Here is a 24,592-nt window from a genome sequence, read left to right as displayed (position 1 = left end):
CTTGAGAGGATCTGCAGAAAAGAATGGGATAAACTCCCAAAATACAGGTGTGCCAAGCTTGTAGCGTCATACCGAAGAAGAATCAAGGCAGTAATCGCTGCCAAAGGTGCTTCAACGAAGTATTTAAAGGGTCTGAATACTTATGTAAATGTTATATTTCAGTTTTTTATTTGTAATAAATTAGCAAAAATTTCAACAATATGGTTTTTGCTTTGTCATTATGGGGTATTGTGTGTAGATTGAGAAAAAAAGTACTATTTTATCAATTTTAGAATAAGGCTGTAACGTAACAAAATGTGGATAAAGTGAAGGGGTCTGAATACTTTCTGAATGCACTGTATATAATACATTGTTCATGTGAAATTTTTCTTCTCCATCCCTCCACTACTCTTCCTCTCTCCGTCTCTCTCTGTACCTCTTTCCCCTCAGATCGGGAGTCAATATCACTCACAACAACTCAAGTCTTACATTGGTGCAGGAGGTCTGGCATACAAGCACCAAGTCTGTCAGCAAGAACAAAAAACTAAAGTGCAAGGATCACTTTATGCATTCTTTTGTGATTTGGAAAAGCTGCTTTTTCATGTTTTTATTATTTTTTACCAGCCTCAGATTTTTTGGATTTGTTTTTTTGATTTTGACTCTCTTATAATCCAGACACACACTGACCAGCAGTATGGTACATTTATAGTACATTTGTGCTTCTTTTTTATGTTTGTGTGTGTGTATTTTTGTGTTCTGAACACTGGTTCTGACGCAAAGCCAGTCCCTTCAGCCGTGAGAATGTACACGTCTTTGTATGCTGCCAAATGTTCTAATGTTTAAAAAAACATTGGGGGGAAAGCGCCGTACGAGTGTCGCGCCTAGTTTCTTTTGTGTTACGCCTAGATTATTTTCCACTTTATTGATTTGCATTCCCATTTCGGTTTACGTTCAAACACAACCATCTTCCAGCACAAGATAACAAGGGTCGTCTTCCAGCTTGTAGCAACAGTGCATTAACTTGGCTTCGTAAGATTATACCCACTGTATATCAGTCATGTGGTAGAAGAAAGACTAATACCGTAAGTACCGTAATAGTTACACACCATGTAGAGTACATTTTCAGTAAGTTCAGTGGACATAATTAGCTTTTACGTCTACTAGAGTATTGTAAGCAATTTAAATATCTATACATGAATATATATTATATATAGGAATACTGACGTGTGAGCGAGCGCCTGCGCGCGTTTGTGGTTCTTTTGTACACGTAAAAGCTCGCCAAACTTAAAAACACTCACATTTAGGTATTTCAGTTGGTATGAGTAGTGGCACATGTACACAATACATATACAGATTTATAGGACATCACACACACAGACGCAAAAGTGTAGATATCATAGGATGCGATGGATAGATTGCTAGATAGGGTCTCCCTCGTAACTTGCAGGCTATGTTGTGAATTGAATCCAATTCTAATCTAGTGTCAACTGAAGTGCATGGAGTTTGAAGGGTGAGGCAAATTGTCAGTTGGACCAGGGATAGCTAAGTTGAAGGATTCAAGGGATTTACGGTCAATAGAAGAGAGGGGGATAAAGGAATACAAGGGGAGTAGTGAGTGGAAAAAGGAAGAAAAGCATCTAAATTGTGTTGTGGTCAAGCATCTATGCTCATAGCCTTGTGCTGCATGCCTCCCATTAATCTCACAGGCTGGAGATAAGTGTTATTCGCAATAAAGATCCCATGTGATGTCATGTTTACATGTTTAATAGATATCTAGGCCCTAAACTGCACCATTTACCTGGGTCGTGTTCAGCAAGGCACGCCAGAGCAAAACGTTTTACATTGGAAAACGAAAATTTGTGTTCTTATTGGACAGATTCAGGTAGTACCGCTCTGTTTTAGTCCTTTTCAAAACGTTTTCTCGGGAACTTAACATGGCCCTGATCAGTGTCACTAGTTCTTCAGGTGACCAGTAGAGGGCAGTAGTGAGGGGTGCAGGGCATGCAGGAGAGTTAAGGCTTCTTCCGCACGCTTCAGTTTGGGTGGCGCCTAGCCGAACCGAACGAGTGGGCTCGCATACCTTCGACCTTACCTTCGCTTGAAAAGAGAAAAAAGACGCAATAGTACTGTTTGTTCATTTTGGGACTACGTAGCCAAAATAGTCCAAATTAATCTAGAAATCTGTCATTAATTTTGATGTTTTTGCAAAGGAGATCTTAGTTGTGCAATTTGACATCTAACTATGATGTTTGGTGGAGTATTTCTCAATTGAAAACATTTGCATGAAAATGAGTCGTTTATCATTGAATGACAGCCAACACTTCATTAAAGGAATGACAGCCAACACTTCATTGAGGTATTCCTACTGTTGACCAATCGCCGAAGAAAGTGTGTAAACTTCGGCTGCCAAACTTCGGCTTGCCTCGCAAGAAAATAATTGTGTGCACGAACAGCCGAAAAAAAACCTTTGCCGAAGACCAAAACGAATAAAAACTCCACCAAATGTAGTCATCATATATACACATACTGTTCCAAACTGTTTCGGATGGGAAGCATGCGGACGCCTTTAGTGCACTGCTTGGTTGGCTCAGGGTTTTAAAAGGGCGCCCTATTCCCTTTCTATATAGGGCTCTGGTCAAAAGTAGGGCACTATATAGGGAATTGAGTGCTATTTGGAATACAAACAAGGTTTTAGAAGCCAGACTGACCTCAACAGAGATGTGTTTCAATCCAGAGAATTGTGTCATCTGGTCTCGATGTGTATATTACTCCGTAGTCCATACAATTGACACTAGTTCACCTGTCTTGTGAACTCTTCTAAACAATGGCAGGTGTAAAAATGCTCTAAAACATTATTTTGGACTTAGATTAGTGAAAGGAAACATTTAGTTGTCATGTTGGCCAACCTGCTAGGGCCTCCCTCCTAGGCCCTCCCTCCCTTCAGAGTAGCCAATAGAACAGGCTCAGGACATCATTGTTTCCAGGGCATCCAATAGCAGACACAATGGAAGGGAGTTAGGATCGTGAAGGGAATCATGTGTATGAGAGGAAGAATTTGTGTTCTAACAGGAAATTGGGAACATTTTTAGAAAGGTTTCAATCATGTCCCTTTAGTCGGGGCCAAAAACCCTATGACAGGGGCACTGAGTTGGGAGAGGTCCGTGTGGGACATGTGTTGACTCCAAATCAACCCCTAACCCGTACTCCCTAGCCTTTACTCCCTCCTTAGCCCCTACACCTGAAGACCTGAGAGGATTGGGATAGGTGAAATCAATATGGCTGACATTTCCACCCAGCCAATCAGAAGGGAAGATTTTACCATAATGCTTACAGTGTATTGATCCAGTCCGCCTACATCCACAGGAGTGACTAGGGTGTAGGGGCTAGGGATCCATTTGGAATTCAGAAATAGAGTTGGCAAGGAAGCAGGGTTCAGCTTGGGTGGAGTTTAAAGGTTGTGAGGAGGAGTTCCATACTAGGTTATTATGGTTCAGTACTAGGTTACCGTGTCATGACCACATATCAGAGTTTCATGTGAGTGTGTCATTAATGTATTGCACAAACATCTAAAAGTAATAATCTATACTAAATACCAGGTACTTAGCTCATATTTTAAGAGATTTCTTAAGAGTTCATTTAGTTCAATGCATTTGATAGGGTACTCTTTGGTCTCAATAAACAACAACTGTAAATTTAAGAGAATATCTGTTGTGAATAATTGCTACTGCTTTTTTCAATCTGCTACAATCAGTTAACTACTACGTAAAATGCTAAATGCCATTTTATTTGCCACAGTGTTACATCGCCAATGGAAATAAAACGTTTATTTAAAGGAGAGGCATCCTGCACCCAACATATGACAATTGATACAGTAGCATTCGCTAGTGAACGAGGTATAGATGTGTAGATGAGTGAGGCATGTATACAGTCCTGTGTGAGAGTTTTTTCCCAACATGGCACTGGTCAGATTGTGTAGAGCTAACGTTATCCAACCGCTACTCTCCCCTGTCAGTAGCCTATCACAGAGCCAAACAGAACAAGAACATTGAAAACAAGTCTCAAAAGTAAATGTATTGTGCCACATTTTTTGGGAACATTAGAGGGAAGACCATCGAAAAATATAGTTTTGTAGTGCTATTCACTAGAACATGTAATGTGATGCAAGAGTTGAACAATGCATATGACTAGTTCCACAGGTCCAAGTCCGTGAATGCTATGCTGAGTGCTAAATCTTTGGAGGTTCAAAACCTCAAAAATAATTCAACCATGTGTACTATGAGTATAACTGCAGTGTTTTTAAAAAAGGCTCAAAAGAATGATAAACTTTTAATTTCTTGTATGTAATTTAAGCGCTTTTTACCATAAGTGTTATTTAAGGTTTTGTTTATTGATTGATGTTTATTATTCTTAAGATAGAAGATCTTTATTGTCAAACTCAAGTGGGTTGCCTCTTGGGGCTTCAGAGGGCATTTCAGAACACAAGTCTGTAGGATGAGTGGAGCAGATGTAGATGTGCGGAGGGACACAATCTGGCAACCCGGTCAGAAGCGACTGACATACAGGTCCCTCCTACTCGCTGGCCTTTTCCCCTCAAAGACCCAGGGCATTGAAACACGAGAGGAATGTTCAGAGAACCAAACTGACACCATAAACAGACGTTCCCAGAACATCCAGGGAACCTAATGTGCTAACTGGGCATAGACTGAAAGTTAGCCCAGAGTCAAGTCCTAACACTACAATTTATGTTTATTGAAACATGCTAAAGTGTATGGGTCCACAGTTTACGGACTGAAGCATGAGAGCTGTAGCCTGGGATTGAAACTTATTTTGTTACGTTTCACCATTGTTTCACTTCATGTTATGTAACAACCATGCAACGTAGCAAACTCAGTTTGAATTCTAGGCTATGGGAACTGCTCCTGAGTGTCTCAATGCCTGGGGTTTGAGAAGCAAGCAGCTCCACCAAGGTTGAACACACAATCTCTGCTTTGTCTGTTTTCTTTGGTCACAATGAACTTTGGCCTTGTCAAACCTTTGATTTGAACACTAATTTAGAGAGAGTGAAGTATACCCTTGTGTCTTCCCCAAAAAATAATCAAAGAAATTGTTTAAAAAAGTCAGCACCTTGAGATTAAAATGACTTCCCAACTAATGGCCCCCAGAGCTCTTGCAACGTTCTGTCACATGGTTGCAGCAACACTGGCGGAATGTTTTTGTAACATAAGATTGGGACGTTTGTAAAGCAGAGACCCACATCAGACTTGTGTATATGAAGTGTAAATCTGTTTTTGTTTTTATGTCATTCTAATGAGGATCAGTCAGTGATTCTGGTGACAGAAGTAAGGCAAGTTTGTAATTGTATAATACTTACTGTACGATGTAGAACATTCAATAACTATTAAACTCTTTCCCAAAAAGCCCAGCTTTTACTTGTGTTACATTTGTGTCCTCCGCCAATTCATCTTAAAGGAACATTGTGGCCTCTATAAATTGCAACAAAGCAATCAGTCAAAGGATAAGACGTAGACTACACTTCAGATTTCCAACATCAGCTATGCATCAGTGGAGAAATGTAATTGAAAGGGGGTGACCCTTTCTAATGACAACCAGGAGAACCACTGGTTTATAGCTGCCAGTATGTTTTAAATTGCCCGAATCAGCTGTTTTAAGTAATTTCTCAACCTTTAAGTCATAACACCTTTTGTGTAAGGGTGACAGCCACCTCCTCCACAGGGATTTTATCAATTAAGGCCAGAGACGGGTTCAAATATATGCATTTGACTATTTGTTATTTAAATAATTATTTTCTGTGTATCTGAGTATTTTCAAATGATGTGGCCCGAATCAACTACTCTTATTGGATGTACAGTGTACGGTATGTGAAAGTATTTTAAAATACTTATTTCTATTTCAAATACATTATTTCAAATACCAAACAAACATGGTTCAAATGCATGGGAGTATTTATGTATTTGTATAATTACTGTGTGTTTGAGTATTTCAAATACATGCCAATACTTTCCAATACTTAACTACTTGTGTTTTAATGACTTTGAAAGTAATTCAAATACCTTAAATAGTATTTAAAGGGCCCATATCCACAAGTGTCTCAGAGTAGGAATGCAGATCTAGGATCAATTTAGTATTTTAGATCATAATGATTACGATTATATGGACAGATGGGGAGCTGATCCTAGTTCAGAACTCCTACGCTGAGATGCTTTATGGATACGGGCCCAGGTCTTCTGGCCTAGGACAATTTTGGGAAATGAGCTGGTCTATCTTTAGCCCAGTGGGCCTATCTAAATTAGGGTTTTAGCGCTGAAATATCATTATTTTGCTAAGAATGGGCTGGTGTGGGGCCTTGAGGAAAAAATTGTCTGGTGTTAGAAATGCCTGGGCGGAAGTTCTGGTCCCAGTCTAGTTTCAGTTTCAAGTTTCAAGTTTTAATTTTAATGTCACATGCACAAGAACAGTGAAATGTCTTTCTTGCTAACTCTAAACCCAACAATGCAATAATCAATAACAATGTAATACTAGAAAAAAACATGAGAAAAAGGAAGAAATATGAAGATTACAATAAGTAAGTAAGCACGCTATATACAGGGTCAGTTCCAATACCATATTTACAATGTGTAAGGATACTGGAGTGATTGAGGTATATATGTATAGGGGTAAGGTGACAAGGCAATAGGATATGAGATAAGAGTAGCAGCAGCTTGTATGTGAATGGTGTGCGTGTGTAGGGTGTGGCATTGCCTATGTGTGAGTGAGCAGATGATGGAGTGAATGTGTGTTGTGTGTGTGTGTGTGTGTGTTGTGTTGTGTGTGTGTGTGTGTGTGTGTGTGTGTGTGTGTGTGTGTGTGTGTGTGTGTGTGTGTGTGTGTGTGTGTTGTGTGTGGTGTGTGTGTGTGTGTGTGTGTGTGTGAGTGTGTAGGGCCCTGTGAGTGTGCATAGAGAGTGCAAAAATAAAAATAAAGGTTAACTCAGATAGTGGGGTAAGATATTTTTTAGCTATTTATCAGCCTTATTGCATGGGGATAGAAGCTGTTCAAGAGCCTGTCCCTGTTAAATGCCCAGTTAACAAATGTAATTGCATTTTCCCATGAATCTCTTATATTATAAACACATCAAACTCAGTGCACAGCCAACGACCAATAGCCTACTTTAATCACAAAAGTAGGCCGACAACACAAGACAACCTGGACATGTTTTAGTCAACCATGTTGAATGATAGGCTACTAGAAATATGTATACTTTCGCCTTTACGTGCCATTTATCTGTGGTAGGGATACATCTCTATATTCATCTGAGACAATTGAGAGAGAATGAATAATAAAATAGGTGTATTTCTGAGGGCCACGGCATAGGCCGAAACGCACAGATGTGCATGGGTCAGAGAGATGTACTGTATCACCTAATCCCCAACTAATCCCAATGTTTATGAAGAGGACATTGCCACTAGAGAGATATAGCCCACGGCGAGTCTTCATCCCAACCCAGAGCAATTCAATCCCATGAAAAATCCCGTGCATTTCCACAGCATGTCGCCATTCTTCTCTCTTCCACCGGAAACCCCACTGAATCGCAAACTTCACTTTTATGTTCGCGGAGGCAGTCAATTTTTAACAGGACTTCGTCGGTGTGTTGAGTTTGGTCGTTATGGCCGCCTGAACCAGACTAGCTAAATTCTCACAGTGCATGGTTGTCTTTCGATTATATCTAAATTACAGAAAGTTTTGCACGGGATTTCCGGATTAACGCAAATATTTGTTAGGATTTTTCTTGGGGGTTAAAATTCAAACATGCAGCCTCCGCCGAGAAAGGTGAGTTGTCCAGTTTTTACACTCCTCTGCAAATGTTTCGACGAATGTTGGAAGATGCACGCTTTGTTGCAGTCCAACTTTAAGATATGTGCCCACTACGTCGGAACAAAGTTGTATAGTTTTTATCAAACGCAAATACGACATTTTTGTTAGAAGGATACTTCTTGAAACGGTTATATTTTTTCTATGTTCCAAAGTAGCCTAAGAAATATCCTAGTATTCAATTCAAGGAAAACACATTTTCTCACCGTTCCAAATAAGTTGTAGCCTTTGCCTGGCTCACAAACTGACAAAGATGCATTGTAACAGTCTTGCTTTTGGTGGAGATAATTTGTAGTAAGCTATAGTGGTGATGGATGACTGAATTTGGACCTGTGTAAATAAAATGGCAACACAACAGTAGCTGGAACAGCAAAACAATTATTGTAATGGGAATCCTGTTACGGTATCATGTTGCAGAAACATTACACACCATCGGACAAGTCGCCGAAGTCTGTTGCGTGTTGATAAGAAATTGTACTGTGTTTTGTTAAAATTCCATCAGTTGAACCTGGACTGGATATCAAATTCTGTAAAATCCAGTTTGTTATTTTTAACAATGATGTTCTTAATGGGTTAATGGGGAAAAAAAACAATTATCACTATGATACGTATGCCATTTTTGTTATATTCATGATTAGCTAGTTTATGGATTAATTTCTCTCTCAAACCGGGTTACTTTAGCCTACTAATTGCTGAGGAATATTCAAATGTCAGTTGTAGCACTACAGATGAGTCATTTCCTGAAATAGAAACACCGTGGCCTATTAGATCAACCACTTGACTTGTTTGTAGTTGCCTGAATATAGCCTTCTAATTTTAACCTTAGTATATTTCCCCTAATGATCAGCTGTGTTATAAGTTATGATAATAGTATAATAATACAGTACAGTAGGCTGTGGTTCACCAGTTCACTTCAGAAATAGAAGTCAAATCACCACTACAAAATACTGTATTATAATTTACAGTGCAACACACCAACTAATGCACGGTCCAGATCAACTTGAGATCGAATGACAAGTGAAGATAAACACCATGCATGATGACAGAATGATCTTCTCAGGGTAGCCTATAAGGTCAGTGAGTGTAGTTTGAGCCCTAATGGTTTCCCAGTTGAACACACACCCAATTACTAGCCCTGAGACTGGGTTACCTAACCCAGGGGCCAATTAGAAGTCTACAGAGGCAACTGCTTTCCTCCACCCAGGCTTCATCTGCCTCTGGATTAGTACATAGTTGACTTCTGGGCCTTGTTCACTAGAAAATAAAATGGTCCGGAACAGGGAGGGGAATTGTCATTTTCCAATAAGATATGCTCAATTTTGTTTTGCGGTGCCCTAATGAACACGACCTAGATCAATTTAATGGCTTGGTGTTGTTATGAATGTGTCAACCGGAAACACGCAGATATCCAAAGACTATTAAAAAATAATGTGTTTGCACTTGGGAGCAATTTCCAAACGCCTAAAGGTACCACGTTCATCTGTACAAACAATAGTACACAAGTATAAACACCATGGGACCACACAGCCGTCATACCGCTCAGGAAGGAGACGCATTCTGTCTCCTAGAGATGAATGTACTTTGGTGCGAAAAGTACAAATCAATCCCAGAACAACAGCAAAGGACCTTGTGAAGATGCTGGAGGAAATAGGTACAAAAGGATCTATATCCACAGTAAAACGAGTCCTATATCTACATAACCTGAAAGGCTGCTCAGCAAGGAAGATGACACTGCTACAAAACCGCCATAAAAAAGCCAGACTATGATTTGCAACTGCACATGTGGACAAAGATTGTACTTTTTGGAGAAATGTCCTCTGGTCTGAAGAAACAAAAATAGAACTGTTTGGCCATAATGACCATTGTTATGTTTGGAGGAAAAAGGGAGACGCTTGCGAGCCGAAGAACACCATCCCAACCGTAAAGCCCGGGGGTGGCAGCATCATGTTGTGGGGGTGCTTTGCTGCAGGAGGAACTGGTGCACCTCATAAAATAGATAGCATCATGAGGTAGGAAAATTATGTGGATATATGGAAGCAACATCTCAAGACATCAGTCAGGAAGTTAAAGCTTGGTCGCAAATGGGTCTTCCAAATGGACAATGAATGACCCCAAGCATACTTCCAAAGTTGTGGCAAAATGGCTTAAGGACAACAAAGTCAAGGTATCACAACGCCATGACCTCAATCCTATAGAAAATGTGTGGGCAGAACTGAAAAAGCATGTGCGAGCAAGGAGGCCTACAAACCTGACTCAGTTACACCAGCTCTGTCAGGAGGAATGGGCCAACATTCACCCAACTTATTGTGGGAATCTTAGGAAAGTTACCCAAAACGTTTGACCCAAGTTAAACAATTTAAAGGCAATACTACCCAATACTAATTGAGTATATGTCATTTCTGACCCACTGGGAATGTGATGAAAGAAATAAAAGCGGAAATAAATCATTCTCTCTTCTATTATTCTGACATTTCACATTCTTAAAATAAAGTGGTGATCCTAACTGACCTAAAACAGTGAATTTTTACTTGGATTAAATGTTAGCCAAATACAGTTACTCAGTTTTTCACAATTCCTAAGGTGTATGTCAACTTATGACTTCAACTGTATATGACATGCAGTGCTCTTATCAGGAGTTGACTGTATTCTGCTCCATATACAAGAGCTGGATTTGGATGTTTTGCCCACTTCTATTGATATATATATATATATATATATATATATATATATATTTATTTATTTATTTATTTATTTGCCTCTCTCAGGTCAAGGTTACCCAGGAGCTGAAACACACTCAAGCTGAGCAGATAAGCAGACTACACATCAAACATCAGACAGAGTGTGACCTACTGGAGGACCTGAGGTAAGGGGAGGATAGAGGGGGGTGGAGGGTAGAGGTCGACCGATTAATCGGAATGGCCGATTAATTAAGGCTGATTTCAAGTTTTCCTAACAATCGTAAATCGGTATTTTTGGACACAGATTTTTTAAATCTTTTTTTTATAGCTTTATTTAACTAGGCAAGTCAGTTAACTTCTCTGGGATATATGGGACGGTAGCGTCCCACTTGGCCAAAAGCCAGAAAAAATGTAGCGCGCCAAATTCAAATATATTACTATATATATCAATCTTTCATGAAATCACACATGAAAGACACCAAATTAAAGCTACACATGTTGTGAATCCAGCCAACATGTCTGATCTCAAAGAGGATTTACGGCGAAAGCACATTGTTAGCTCAGTACATAGCCACAGAAAAACACAGCCATTTTCCCAGCAAAAGATAGTAGTCACAAAAAGCAGAAATGGAGATAAAATTAATCACTAACCTTTGATGATCTTCATCAGATGACACTCATAGGACATCATGTTACACAATACATTTATGTTTTGTTCGATAATGTGCATATTTATATCCACAAATCTCGGTTTACATTGGCGCCATGTTCAGAAATGKCTCCAAAATATCKGGAGAAATTGCAGAGAGCCACGTCAAATAACAGAAATACTCATCATAAACTTTGATGAAAGATACATGTTTTACATAGAATTAAAGATACACTTGTTCTTAATGCAACCGCTGTCAGATTTCAAAAAAACTTTACGTAAAAAGCACACCATGCAATAATCTYAGACGGCGCTCAAAAATAACAAKATTTCTCCGCCATGTTGGAYTCAACAGAAATACGAAATTACATCATAAATATTCCCTTACCTTTGATCATCTTCATCAGAATGCACTCCCAGSAATCCTAGTTCCACAATAAATCGTTGTTTTGTTCGATAATGTCCATTACTTATGTCTAAGTAGCTACTTTTGCTAGCATGTTTAGTGCACATGTCCAAACGCTCGCGCAGATGCAGGCGAACTCGGACTAAAACTTCAAAAAGTTATATAACAGGTTGAATAAACTGGTCAAACTAAGTAGAGAATCAATCTTCAGGATGTTGTTATCATATATATCCAATAACGTTCCAACCGGAGCATTCCTTTGTGTCTGTAGAAGTTATGGAACGCAAGGCGATATCATGAGGAAAGCGCGGGACCAGGAACTGGCAATCTGCCAGACCACTGACTCATTCCCCTCTCATCCGGCCCCACAACACAGCATAAGCTTCATTCCACGTTCTACAGACTGTTGACATCTAGTGGAAGGCGTAGGGAGTGCAAACAGATCCATATCTTACAGGGAATTGAATAGGCGATGAGTTGAACGTTGACCAGTCTCAGAATTCTCACTTCCTGTTTTGGGATTTTTTCTCAGGTTTTTGCCTGCCATATGAGTTCTGTTATACTCACATACATCATTCAAATAGTTTTAGAAACTTCAGAGTGTTTTATATCCAATAGTAATAATGATATGCATATATTAGCATCTGGGACAGAGTAGGAGGCAGTTCACTATGGGCACGCAATTCATCTAAAAGTGAAAATGATGCCCCCTATATCAAAGAAGTTAAGAACACTTTCTTATTTTCAATGACGGCCTAGGAACGGTGGGTTAACTGCCTTGTTCAGGGGCAGAACAACAGATTTTTACCTTGTCAGCTCGGGGATTCAATTTTGCAACCTTATGGTTAACTAGTCCAACGCTCTAACCACCTGCTTTACATTGCACTCCACGAGGAGCCTGCCTGTTACGCGAATGCAGTAAGAAGCCAAGGTAAGTTGCTAGCTAGCATTAAACTTATCTTATAAAAAACAATCAATCAATCATAATCACTAGTTAACTACACATGGTTGATGATATTACTAGTTTATCTAGCTTGTCCTGCGTTGCATATAATCGATGCGGTGCGCATTCGCGAAAAAGGACTGTCGTTGCTCCAACGTGTACCTAACCATAAACATCAATGCCTTTCTTAAAATCAATACACAAGTATAAATTTTTAAACCTGCATATTTAGTTAATATTGCCTGCTAACATGAATTTCTTTTAACTAGGGAAATTGTGTCACTTCTCTTGCAACAGAGTCAGGGTATATGCAGCAGTTTGGGCCGCCTGGCTCGTTGCGAACTGTGTGAAGACTATTTCTTCCTAACAAAGACAACCAACTTCGCCAAACGGGAGATGATTTAACAAAAGCGCATTTGCGAAAAAAGCACAATCGTTGCACGACTGTACCTAACCATAAACATCAATGCCTTTCTTGAAATCAATACACAGAAGTATATATTTTTTAACCTGCATATTTAGCTAAAAGAAATCCAGGTTAGCAGGCAATATTAACCAGGTGAAATTTGCCAGAATTTTACATAATTATGACATAACATTGAAGGTTGTGCAATGTAACAGGAATATTTAGACTTGTGGATACCACCCGTTAGATAAAATACGGAATGGTTACGATTTTCACTGAAAGAATAAACGTTTTGTTTTCGAAATGATAGTTTCCGGATTCGACCATATTAATGACCAATGGCTCGTATTTCTGTGTGTTATTATGTTATAATTAAGTCTATGATTTGATATTTGATAGAGCAGTCTGAGCGATGGTAGGCAGCAGCAGGCTCGTACGCATTCATTCAAACAGCACTTTCGTGCGTTTTGCCAGCAGCTCTTCGCAATGCTTCAAGCATTGAGCTGTTTATGACTTCAAGCCTATCAACTCCTGAGATTAGGCTGGTGTAACCGGTGTGAAATGGCTAGCTAGTTAGCGGGGTGTGCGCTTATATCGTTTCAATCGGTGACGTCACTCGCTCTGAGACTTGGAGTAGTTGTTCCCCTTGCTCCGCAAGGTCCGCAGCTTTTGTGGAGCGATTGGTAACGATGCTTCGAGGGTGGCTGTTGCGATGTGTTCCTGGTTCGAGCTCAGGTAGGGGCGAGTAGAGGGACGGAAGCTATACTGTTACACTGGCAATACTAAAGTGCCTATAAGAACATCCAATAGTCAAAGGTATATGAAATACAAATGGTATAGAGAGAGAGAGTTCTATAATTCCTATATTAACTACAACCTAAAACTTCTTACCTGGGAATATTGAAGTCTCATGTTAAAAGGAACCACCAGCTTTCATATYTTCTCATGTTCTGAGCAAGGAACTTAAACGTTAGCTTTTTTACATGGCACATATTGCACTTTTACTTTCTTCTCCAACACTTTGTTTTTGCATTATTTAAACCAAATTGAACATGTTTCATTATTTATTTGAGGCTAAATTGATTTTATTGATGTACTATATTAAGTTAAAATAAGTGTTCATTCAGTATTGTTGTAATTGTCATTATTACAAATACATTTTAAAAAATCGTCCGATTAATCAGTATCGGCTTTTTTTGGTCCTCCAATTATCGGTATCGGCGTTGAAAAATCCTAATCGGTCGACCTCTAGTGGAGGGCTATAAGATGAGGGTGGATGGCAGTGGAGGCTGCTTCTCTATCCCCAGTTTCAAATCAACCCCTATCGCCTACTACCTAGGCACTTGTGTAGTTGTGAAAGGCTTGGATATGTATAATCAATGGCTACAATTCAACCTAGCCTGTCAGAGAGCCTAGCCCCTATTACCATATTGGTAAAAACCTACCCAACCTTTGTACATGTCTGTGATATGAAGTGCCCTTGTGGGGTAGGGGTTTATTTGGAAGGGGACAGTACTCTTGGGTCTGGCTTCCTGTCATTTGGCTTGGGAGGGGTGACAAAGAGATGAAAAATCACTAAAGATCAAACGAGCCAGAGATGTTCAGCCAGTCACTCTTGGAGGAAAATTGGTTTTGGATAAAAATAACTTTGGAATCTTCCTGGTTGGAAGATTCCTGGAATCAGGATGGAGTAGTAAGGAAATCTTGGAATCCTCCAAATGGGAATTTTGGTTACCAGAATAAAAAAATATTGATAGTTGGAGAGGGAGAATGATAGGGACAGGCAGTGATATAGTATAGGGAAGAAAAGGGAGAGCAGGGCCAAGTTCAGTTGTCAAACGTTGCAGATAGAAATTCCAGTAATAGAGCCGATGTGATTCCTAAGGGAGCAGACACACCGCACCAAATGTCAATCTGCCGTTCATTCATCGTGGTGTGTTTTAGGGACCACATGCTCGCTGGTGGGGGTGTCAGACTGACGACATGTTCGCGCGATTCTACATGTAGAATCGGTTTGCAAATTACAGCTGGCACTCTGTTCAGAGGTGCTAAGTCAGCGTTTCCCAAAGGCCTTTGGGACCCCAAGGGGTGCACATTTTGTTTTTTGCCATAGCACTACACAGCTGATTCAAATAATCAACTAATCATCAAGCTTTAAAATGTTGAATCAGCTGTGTAGTGTTAGGGCAAAAAACTAAACGTGCACCCCGTGAGATCCTGAGGACCGAGTTTTGGTAAAGCTGTGTTAAGTACACTCGGCCAGCAAACGCTATTGGTGTGTCTGTGAGTTTTCAGTGTTTCCCAACTCCGGTCCTCCAGTACCCCCCAACAGTACATATTTTTCTTGTGGCCCCAGACAAGCACACCTGATTCTACTTGTCAACTAATCATCAAACCCTTAAAGTTGAATCGTGTGTTTTTTTTCTGGAGCTACAACAAACATGTGTGCTGTTGGGAGTACTGGAGTTGGAAAGCACTGCTCTACATGACTGGCATGTTTGTTCTACATAGCATATTTCTATCTGAATGTTCCAAAAGGTTGGTCCTATTGAACGCGACCCAGGGTTGTGTTCCCTAGGGGCAGTGGTAGCCTAGCGGTTAAAACTGTTGGGCCAGTAAACCGAAAGGTCGCTGGTTCGAATCCCTAAGCAGATAAGATGGAAAAATCTGACTGCGCCAATGAAGTGGATGTCGATTTAAGGCAGCCCCCTGTACCTCTGATTCAGAGGGGTTAGGTTAAATGCGGAAGACACATTTCGGTTGAATGCATTCAGTTGTGCAACTGACTAGGTATCCCCTTTCCCTTCATTAGGCACCAAACAAACTAAAATTGGATGGACTACTTCGGGGTTTCCCAAACTCGGTCCTGGGGCCCCGCCTGGGTGCACGTTTCATTTTTTGTCCTAGTGCTACACAGCTGATTCAAATAATCAACTAATCATCAAGCTTTGAATCAGCTGTGTAGTGTTAGGGCAAAAAACGAAACGTGCACCCCTTGGGGTCCCGAGGACCGAGTTTGGGAAACGCTGGCCTACTTGGACTCCAATAAGAAACACTCAGTTTGCAATGGAAAAACTGAAACTTAGGCTCGAATGAACATGACCAATGCAGAGGGAAAGGAAGAACAGGCCAAGAGGACATGCAAATCACCCGAGGGGAAGCCAGATCTGTTGTGTCAGTTTGGATTTGCTGAATACTGTAGCACTCAGACCAGTAATAGTCTTGTTTTAGCCTGAAGTGACCCATGTGGAATTTTGGCTATTCATTTATAAGTACAAAAATGGATGTAGCAACTAAGGATTCTAGCTTTAATTTGCAATGAAATGCCCAGTGTACATGACCAGTCTAGTCAAAGCCAATTTGCCTACTTCACCCATCAATCAAAAGGAACTGTCTGTGGCTGGGTTGTGTTCAATTGCCACTGAAAACGTTTTAAAACGTATTGTAATGGAAAACAAAAATATATTTTTCTTATTAACCAGGTCTTGGTAGTCCCTCCCAGTTTCAGTAAATTTTTCTACATTTGGTGCCTAATGTGGGAGAAAGGAAAAAGACATTGATCACAGAAGGACTAGGCCAGTTGACGCTGTGGTTCTCGTACTGTTTACACGTGAGAGAGACAAGATGTGCCATGCTCTGCTCACTCCTGGAACTGTAAAGACTCCAAACAACACAACCTGGGTCATATTCATCAGACATCAAACATAATAAAATGGACTGAAACAGAGGGACTATTTGGACATGTCAACTTTTCCCTCAACGTCAGTAAGACTAAGGAGCTGATCGTGGACTATAGGAGAAAGAGGGAAGAGCACGCCCCCATCCACATCAACAGGGCTGTTGGGGAGCGGGTCGAGAGCTTCACTTTCCTTGGCGTCCACATCACTAAGGACTTAACATGGTCGACACACCCGCACAATCGTGAAGAGGGCACGGCAGCGACTCTTTTCCCTCAGGAGGCTGAAAAGATTTGGCATGGGCCCTCGGATCCTCAAAGTTATACAGCTGCACCATCAAGAGCATCTTGACTGGCTGCATTGCCGCTTGGTATAGAAAATTAACCGCCCTTGATCACAAAGTGCTACATTGGGTAGTGTGGCCAGCCCAGCATATCACTGGGGCCGAGCTCCCTGTCATCCAGGACCTGTACGGTGCATTCGGAAAGTATTCAGACCCCTTGACGTTTTCCACATTTTGTTACGTTACAGCCTTATTCTAAAATTGATTAAATGTTTCCTAATCAATCTACACACAATACCGTATAATGACAAAGCAAAAACAGGTGTTTAGGATTTATTTTCAAATTTATAAAAAAAAAAAAAATATATATATATATTCTATTTACATAAGTATTCAGACCCTTTACTCAGTACTTTGTTGAATCACCTTTGGCAGCAATTACCCAAGACTTAAGGCTGTATGACGCTACAAGCTTGGCACACCTGTATTTGGGGAGTTTCTCCCATTCCTCTCTGCAGATCCTCTCAAGCTCTGTCAGGTTGGATGGGGAACGTCGCTGCGCAGCTATTTTCAGGTCTCTCCAGAGATGTTCAATCGGGTTTCATGTCCGGGCTCTTGCTGGGCCACTCAATGACATTCAGAAACTTGTCCCAAAGCCACTCCTGCGTTGTCTTGGCTGTGTGCTTAGGGTCATTGTTCTGTTGGAAGGTGAACCTCTGGAGCATGTTTTCGTCAAGGAGCTCTCTGTACTTTGCTCCATTCATCTTTCCCTTGATCCTGATTAGTCTTCCAGTCCCTGCCGCTGTAAAACATTCCCACAGCATTATGATGCTGACACCTCCATGCTTCACCGTAGGGATGGTGCCAGGTTTCCTCCAGACGTGACACTTGACATTCAGGCCAAATAGTTCAATCTTGGTTTCATCAGACCTGATTATCTTGTTTCTCATGGTCTGAGAGTCCATTGGGTGCCATTTTGGCAAACTCCAAGTGGGCTGTCGTGCCATTTACTGAGGAGTGGCTTCCGTCTGACCACTCTACCATAAAGGCCTGATTGGTGGAGTGCTGCGGAGATGGTTGTCCTTCTGGGAGAACCTTCCATCTCCACAGAGGAACTGTCAGAGTGGGCTTCGGGTTCTTGGTCACCTCCCTGACTTAGGCCCTTCTCCCCCTTTTGGCCGGGCAGCCAGCTCTAGGAAGAGTCTTGGTGGTTCTAAACTTCTTCCATTTAAGAATGATGGAGGCCGCTGTGTTCTTGGGGACCTTAATTTCTGCAGATATGTTTTGGTACCCTTCCCCAATCTGTGCCTCAACACAATCCTCTCTCCAGGCTCTACGGACAATTCCTTCCACCTCATGGCTTGGTTTTTGCTCAAACATGCACTTTCAACATTGGGAACTAATATAGACAGGTGTGTGCCTTTCCAAATCATGTCCAATCAATTGAATTTACCACAGGTGGACTCCCAAGTTGTAGAAACATCTCAAAGATGATCAATGGAAACAGGATGCACGTGAGCTCAAATGGCTGCTTATTTGCACCACTACTACTATTTTGATCTCAAACAATTTGTCAGGTTTATAATCTGACATGCTATTCAACAAGCCACAACTCCCTAGATATCAGTCTGATACATCATTTATGATGCCTAGCATATCATTGGCTGTTGAGTCTTAGGGATGACCCCGACAAAAAAATAGTGGTTGACTGAGTCCTGTTTAACCTTATTTTTCCTTCTATAGACAGAATAAAATCAACTACATATGCGCTGAGCTTTGTCTGGTGCTTTAAGCATACTGTTTGATTACATAATTAAGACACAAAGGACTCAAAGAACCCGATGGTCAAACTGTTAAAAAAAGGACACTGTGTGACTGGGGCACGTTGTCTCGCTCTGTTTAAACACATAGCAGTGTTTATTGCACTATCCAGGCTGAAGCTGTAACATCATTTCAGCCATTTAGTTTCTGACTGTAAAGTTTTGTTCTGTTACCGAAATCCCTAATTTGTTTGACAAGCATTCCCTATTCCCTCAACCCTTGCTCGCTTTACATGAAATGCGTGAGCATCACATGCATGTTAACAATAGGACCTCACCTATAGCCTATCATAATCACATCAATAAATTGTTATAACAGCAAAATGGATGTGGAGGACATGAAAAATTAACTCGAAACGGGCGAATGTTTACGGGTTACTCAGGAAGGAAAGAGGAAGTCAGATCTGTGGAGATAATTTGACTTAGTTGTGGAAACTACTGGGGATCTAGAAAAAGGAGGGTATAGGAGCAAGCGTTGCGTGAGTATTGTGTGTGTCAAACAGTTGTTGTTAGATTACAATATAATTTTTTCTGGCAATTTGCAACAGTGTAAACAATACTCTCTCCTCTCCTCAATTTCTTAGACAACAAGGCTCAGGCAAAGGCAGCTTTTTTTGTCTCTGCTGCTGCTGCCTCCACCGCATTGTTCTCAATCCCACTATACTGATTAACTTTGCTATTATGCACATAGCAACATAGGGAAAGGTGCCAATTCTACGGCGCACTGAGATTGAGAATTTGTTATAAAATAATGAGATTGATTAGTGTTGCACCATTATTTTTACATAATATAACCATATACAATTTCATTATCAAATGACTTAGGAGTGATGGATTGTGCCATCCCCGTGGCGTCCGCAATGGATTAGTCCACTGAGACAGGCGTGAATCAGACTGGTGTCTTGTGCACCATGAAAATAATAAAAATAATTGTTTTAGTCATATGTGCCGAATACAACAGACCTTACAGTGAAATGCTTACTTACAAGCCCGTAACCAACAATGCAGTTTAAAAAATACAAATAAGAAATAGAAGTAACAAGTAGTTAAAGAGCAGCAGTAAAATAACAATAGACTATATATAGGGGGCACCGGTACAGAGTCAATGTGCGGGGCACCGGTTAGTTGAGGTAATTGAGGTAATATGTACATGTAGGTAGAGTTAAAGTGACATAGATAATAAGAGTAGCAGCGGTGTAAAGGGGGGGGGGGGGGGGGGCAATGCAAATAATCTGGGTTGCCATTTGATTAGCTGTTCAGGAGTCTTATGGTTTGGGGTAGAAGCTGTTTAGAAGCCTCTTGGACCTAGACTTGGCGCTCTGGTACCGCTTGCCATGCGGTAGCAGAGAGAACAGTCTATGACTAGGGTGGCTGGAGTCTTTGACAATGTTTAGGGCCTTCTTCTGACACCGCCTGGTATAGAGGTCCTGGATGGGAAGAAGCTTGGCCCAGTCATGTACTGGGCCGTACGCACTACCCTACCCTATGTAGTGCCTTGCGGTCGGAGGCCAAGCAGTTCCCATACCAGGCAGTGATGCAACCAGTCAGGATGCTCTCGATGGTGCAGCTGTAGAACCTTTTGAGGATCTGAGGACCCATGCCAAATCTTTTCAGTCTCCTGAGGGGGAATAGGTTTTGTCGTGCCCTCTTCATGACTGTCTTGGTGTGCTTGGACCATGCTAGTGTAGCGTGGTTCATTCTGCGTTGTGTACTTTTAATTAGGACGCTGCCACAACTGACGGTCTGCTAGTTGAAATATTTTTATTTGCCCTGCACACGAAGAGACAACACACATTATGTTAACCCTTGGCGCAGTCACATCTCTCAGGCACCTTGCTAGCCGACCATGTTAGTTTGTTGGTGATGTGGACACCAAGGAACTTGAAGCTCTCAACCTGCTCCACTACAGCCCTGTCAATGAGAATGGGGGCGTGCTCGGTCCACCTTTTCCTGTAGTCCACAATCGACTCCTTTGTCTTGATCACGTTGAGGGAGAGGTTGTTGTCCTGACACCACACGGCCAGTTCTCTGACCTCCTCCCTATAGGCTGTCTTGTCGTTGTCGGTGATCAGGCCTACCACTGTTGTGTCATCAGCAAACTTAATGATGGTGTTGGAGTCGTGCCTGGCCGTGCAGTCATGAGTGAACAGGGAGTACAGGAGGGGACTGAGCACGCACCCCTGAGGGGCTCCTGTGTTGAGGATCAGCGTGGCGAATGTGTTGTTACCTACCCTTACCACCTGGGGTCGGCCCGTCGGGAAGTCCAGGATCCAGTTGCAGAGGGAGGTGTTTAGTACCAGGATCCTTAGCTTATTGATGAGCTTTGAGGACACTGTGATGTTGAACGCTGAGCTGTAGTCAATGAATAGCTTTCTCACTTAGGTGTTCCTTTTGTCCAGGTGGGAAAGGGCAGTGTGGAGTGCAGTAGAGATTGCATCATCTGTGGATCTGTTAGGGCGGTATGCAAATTGGAGTAGGTCTAGGGTTTCTGGGATAATGGTGTTGTGAGCCATGACCAGCCTTTCAAAGCACTGGCTACAGACATGAGTGCTATGGGTCGGTATTCATTTAGGCAGGTTACCTTAGTGTTCTTGGGCACAGGGACTATCCTGGTCTGCTTGAAACATGTTGGTATTACAGACTCAGACAGGGAGAAGTTGAAAATGTCAGTGAAGACACTTTCCAGTTGGTCAGCGCATGATCGCAGTACACGTCCTGATAATCCGTCTGGCCCTGCGGCCTTGTGAATGTTGACCTGTTTTAAGGTCTTACTCACATCAACTGCGGAGAGTGTAATCACACAGTCGTCCGTAACAGTTGCTCTCATGCATGTTTCAGTGATATTTGCTTCGAAGCAAGCATAGAAGTAGTCTAGTTCGTCTGGTAGGCTCGTGTCACTGGGCAGCTCTCGGCTGTGCTTCCCTTTGTAGTCTGTAATAGTTTGCAAGCCCTGCCACATCCGACGAGCATCGGAGCCGGTGTAGTACAATTCGATCTTAGTCCTGTATTGACACTTTGCATGTTTGTTGGAAGGCATAGCGGGATTTCTAATAACCTTCTGGGTTAGAGTCCCACTCCTTGAAAGCGGCAGCTCTATCCATTAGCTCAGTGCGAGTGTTGCCTGTAAACAATGGCTTCTGGTTGGGGTATGTAATCACGGTCACTGTGGGAACGACGTCATCGATGCACTTATTATTTTTTTAATTTTAATTTTATCCCATTTTCTCCCCAATTTTCGTGGTATCCAATCGCTAGTAATTACTAACTTGTCTCATCGCTACAACTCCCGTACGGGCTCGGGAGAGACGAAGGTCGAAAGCCATGCGCCCTCCGAAGCACAACCCAACCAAGCCGCACTGCTTCTTAACACAGCGCGCCTCCAACCCGGAAGCCAGCCGCACCAATGTGTCGGAGGAAACACCGTGTACCTGGCCCCCTTGGTTAGCGCGCACTGCGCCCGGCCCGCCACAGGAGTCGCTGGAGCGCGATGAGACAAGGATATCCCTACCGGCCAAACCCTCCCTAACCCGGACAACGCTATGCCAATTGTGCGTCGCCCCACGGACCTCCCGGTCGCGGCCGGCTGCGACAGAGCCTGGGAGCGAACCCAGAGACTCTGGTGGCGCAGCTAGACCACTGCGCCACCCGGGAGGCCTATCGATGCACTTATTGATGAAGCCAATGACTGATGTGGTGTACTCCTCAAGAATCACGGAACATATTCCAGTCTGTGCTATCCGAACAGTCCTGTAGCTTATCTGCTTCATCTGACCACTTTTTTTATTGATCTAGTCACTGGTGCTTCCAGCTTTATTTTTTGCTTGTGTTCAGGACTCAGGAGGATAGAATTATGGTCAGATTTGCCAAATGGAGGACGAGGGAGAGCTTTGTACATGTCTCTGTGTGGAGTATTTCCCCCCCCTCTGGTTGCACATTTAAGCTGGTAGAAATTAGGTAAAACTGATTTAAGATTCCCTGCATTAAAGTCCCCGGCCACTAGGAGCACTGCCTCCTAGATGAACGTTTTCCTGTTTGCTTCTGGCGGAATACAGCTCATTGAGTGCAGTCTTAGTGCCAGCATCGGTCTGTGGTGGTATGTAGATAGCTACAAAAAATACAGATTTAAACTCTCTAGGTAGATAGTGTGGTCTACAGCTTATCATGAGATACTCTCCCTCAGGCGAGCAAAACCTCGAGACTTCCTTAGATATCGTGCACGAGCTGTTGTTTACATATATGCATAGTCCGCCACCCCTTGTCTTACCAGACGCCGCTGTTCTAACCTGCCGATACAGTGTATAACCAGCCAACTGTATGTTGATAATATCATCATTCAGACACGACTCCGTGAAGCATAAGATATTACAGTTTTTAATGTCCAGTTGGCAACATAAAAAATTGCGACTGCTCGACTAAAGATATCTAGGTCGACCAACAGCCTATCGACCAAACAATCTACCAGTTGACTAAATGGGGTCAGCCCTACTAAATGTATCATGCTTTGTCTAATTTATATAGTCCTGTGGTGTCCATTCATTCTCTTTTCCCAGTTTATTAATTATGTTGTATATCATTCTGTGGTTCTACCTTTACTCCTTGTAGGACATTCAGTCAGAAGAAAGCTGCCGTAGAGAGGGACTATGCCCAGGTGAGTATCTCTCTCTCCGTCCTTCCTTCTCTCTCTCTCTATCCCTCTGGAGGCGTGTTAATTTCTGCATACGGATGCCATTTCATTGTGGTGTTGCTGTCTTCAGCTTTGGGGCACCCAAAAAATAACTTGCGTCCCACAAAGGCGGCAATTGCTTCACCATACGAGGTTCGGGTAAGGTTGCGGTTGTTGAGTGGATCTGGGCTCAATTGTGATCCGATGCATTTCTCATCTATCACAGAGGACCACTTTAAAGGTTTTGTCTCAGTTGTGGTGTTTTGTGTCGCCCACTTCCTTGTCGTCGAGTTGTTTATGCCACAGTTTCCTGTGGATGTCAATTTACTGTCTGAAAATCCCCCCTCTGCTTTGGTCTTTTCCGGCTTTGCATCCCTGTGTGGAATGTAAACCATTACTGTGAGAAAAGAGGGCCCTGACTTGGGAGTTCCTCCAACCAGGCAGTACCCAGCCACTTCATTGTGTGTAATATGGTGTGTAATATAGTGTGTGAGAGGGCGAGAGAGATTGCTGTTGTGTGTGTTTTTGTTTTGTTTGAGGGATTCATTCACACCCTGCTCATATACCATTCATACAGTGCCTTCAGGAAGTATTCATACCCCTTGACTTATTCCACATTTTGTTGTGTAACAGCCTGAATTCAAAATGTATTTAAAAAAAACTTGCACATCTACACACAACACCACATAATGACAAAGTGAAAGCATGTTTTTACTTTTTTCCCAAATGTATTGAAAATGAAATATATATCTTATTTACAACGGTATTCCACCCCCCAATTCAGTACTTTGTTGAAACACCTTTGGCAGTGATTACAGCTGTGAGTCTTTCTGGGTAAGTCTCTTAGAGCTTTGTACACCTGTATTGTACAATATTCACACATTATTATTATCACAATTCTTCAAGATCTGTCAAATTGGTTGTTGATCATTGCTAGACAACCATTTTCAGGTCTTGGCTATAGATTTTCAAGTAGATTGAACTGAACTCTAACTAGGCCACTCAGGAAGATTCAATGTCTTCTTGGTAAGCAACTACAGTGTATATTTAGTCTTGTTTTAGTTTATTGTCCTGCTGAATGGGGAATTCATCTGTGTCTGGTAGAAAGCAGACTGAACCTGGTTTTCTTAGGATTTTGCCTGTGCTTAGGTCCATTCTATTTATTTTTGATCCTGAAAAACTCCCTAGTCCTTAACGATTCCAAAGATACCCATAACAT

The 24,592-nt window shown here is 41.9% G+C and overlaps 2 protein-coding genes across 4 annotated transcripts in view; both read left to right on the top strand.

Annotated features, from left to right (window-relative positions):
* The window catches only part of LOC111950467 (protein FAM168A-like), a 50,527-nt gene extending 45,126 nt beyond the window's left edge, over positions 1-5,401 (top strand). Inside the window, 1 exon segment of the mRNA XM_023968074.2 lies at positions 430-5,401. The gene's annotated coding sequence lies outside the window, so the exon portion shown is untranslated.
* A 2,152-nt stretch (positions 5,402-7,553) lies between these two features.
* Positions 7,554-24,592, top strand: part of LOC111950459 (F-BAR and double SH3 domains protein 2-like) — a 61,955-nt gene continuing 44,916 nt past the window's right edge. For 2 of the 3 annotated variants that reach the window (XM_023968057.1, XM_023968056.2), the window contains exons 1-3: positions 7,554-7,806; positions 10,614-10,711; positions 23,313-23,358. In XM_023968057.1, the coding sequence (XP_023823825.1) occupies positions 7,786-7,806; positions 10,614-10,711; positions 23,313-23,358 (165 nt within the window). In that variant the 5' untranslated portion in view covers positions 7,554-7,785. Of the gene's footprint in view, positions 7,807-10,613; positions 10,712-23,312; positions 23,359-24,592 lie in introns of those variants that run through there. The other variant, XM_023968058.2, reaches the window with a different exon arrangement.

This window comes from Salvelinus sp. IW2-2015, linkage group LG23, assembly GCF_002910315.2.
Source record: "Salvelinus sp. IW2-2015 linkage group LG23, ASM291031v2, whole genome shotgun sequence".
Taxonomy (NCBI): domain Eukaryota; kingdom Metazoa; phylum Chordata; class Actinopteri; order Salmoniformes; family Salmonidae; genus Salvelinus; species Salvelinus sp. IW2-2015.
This window is presented reverse-complemented; position numbering and strand designations above follow the sequence as displayed.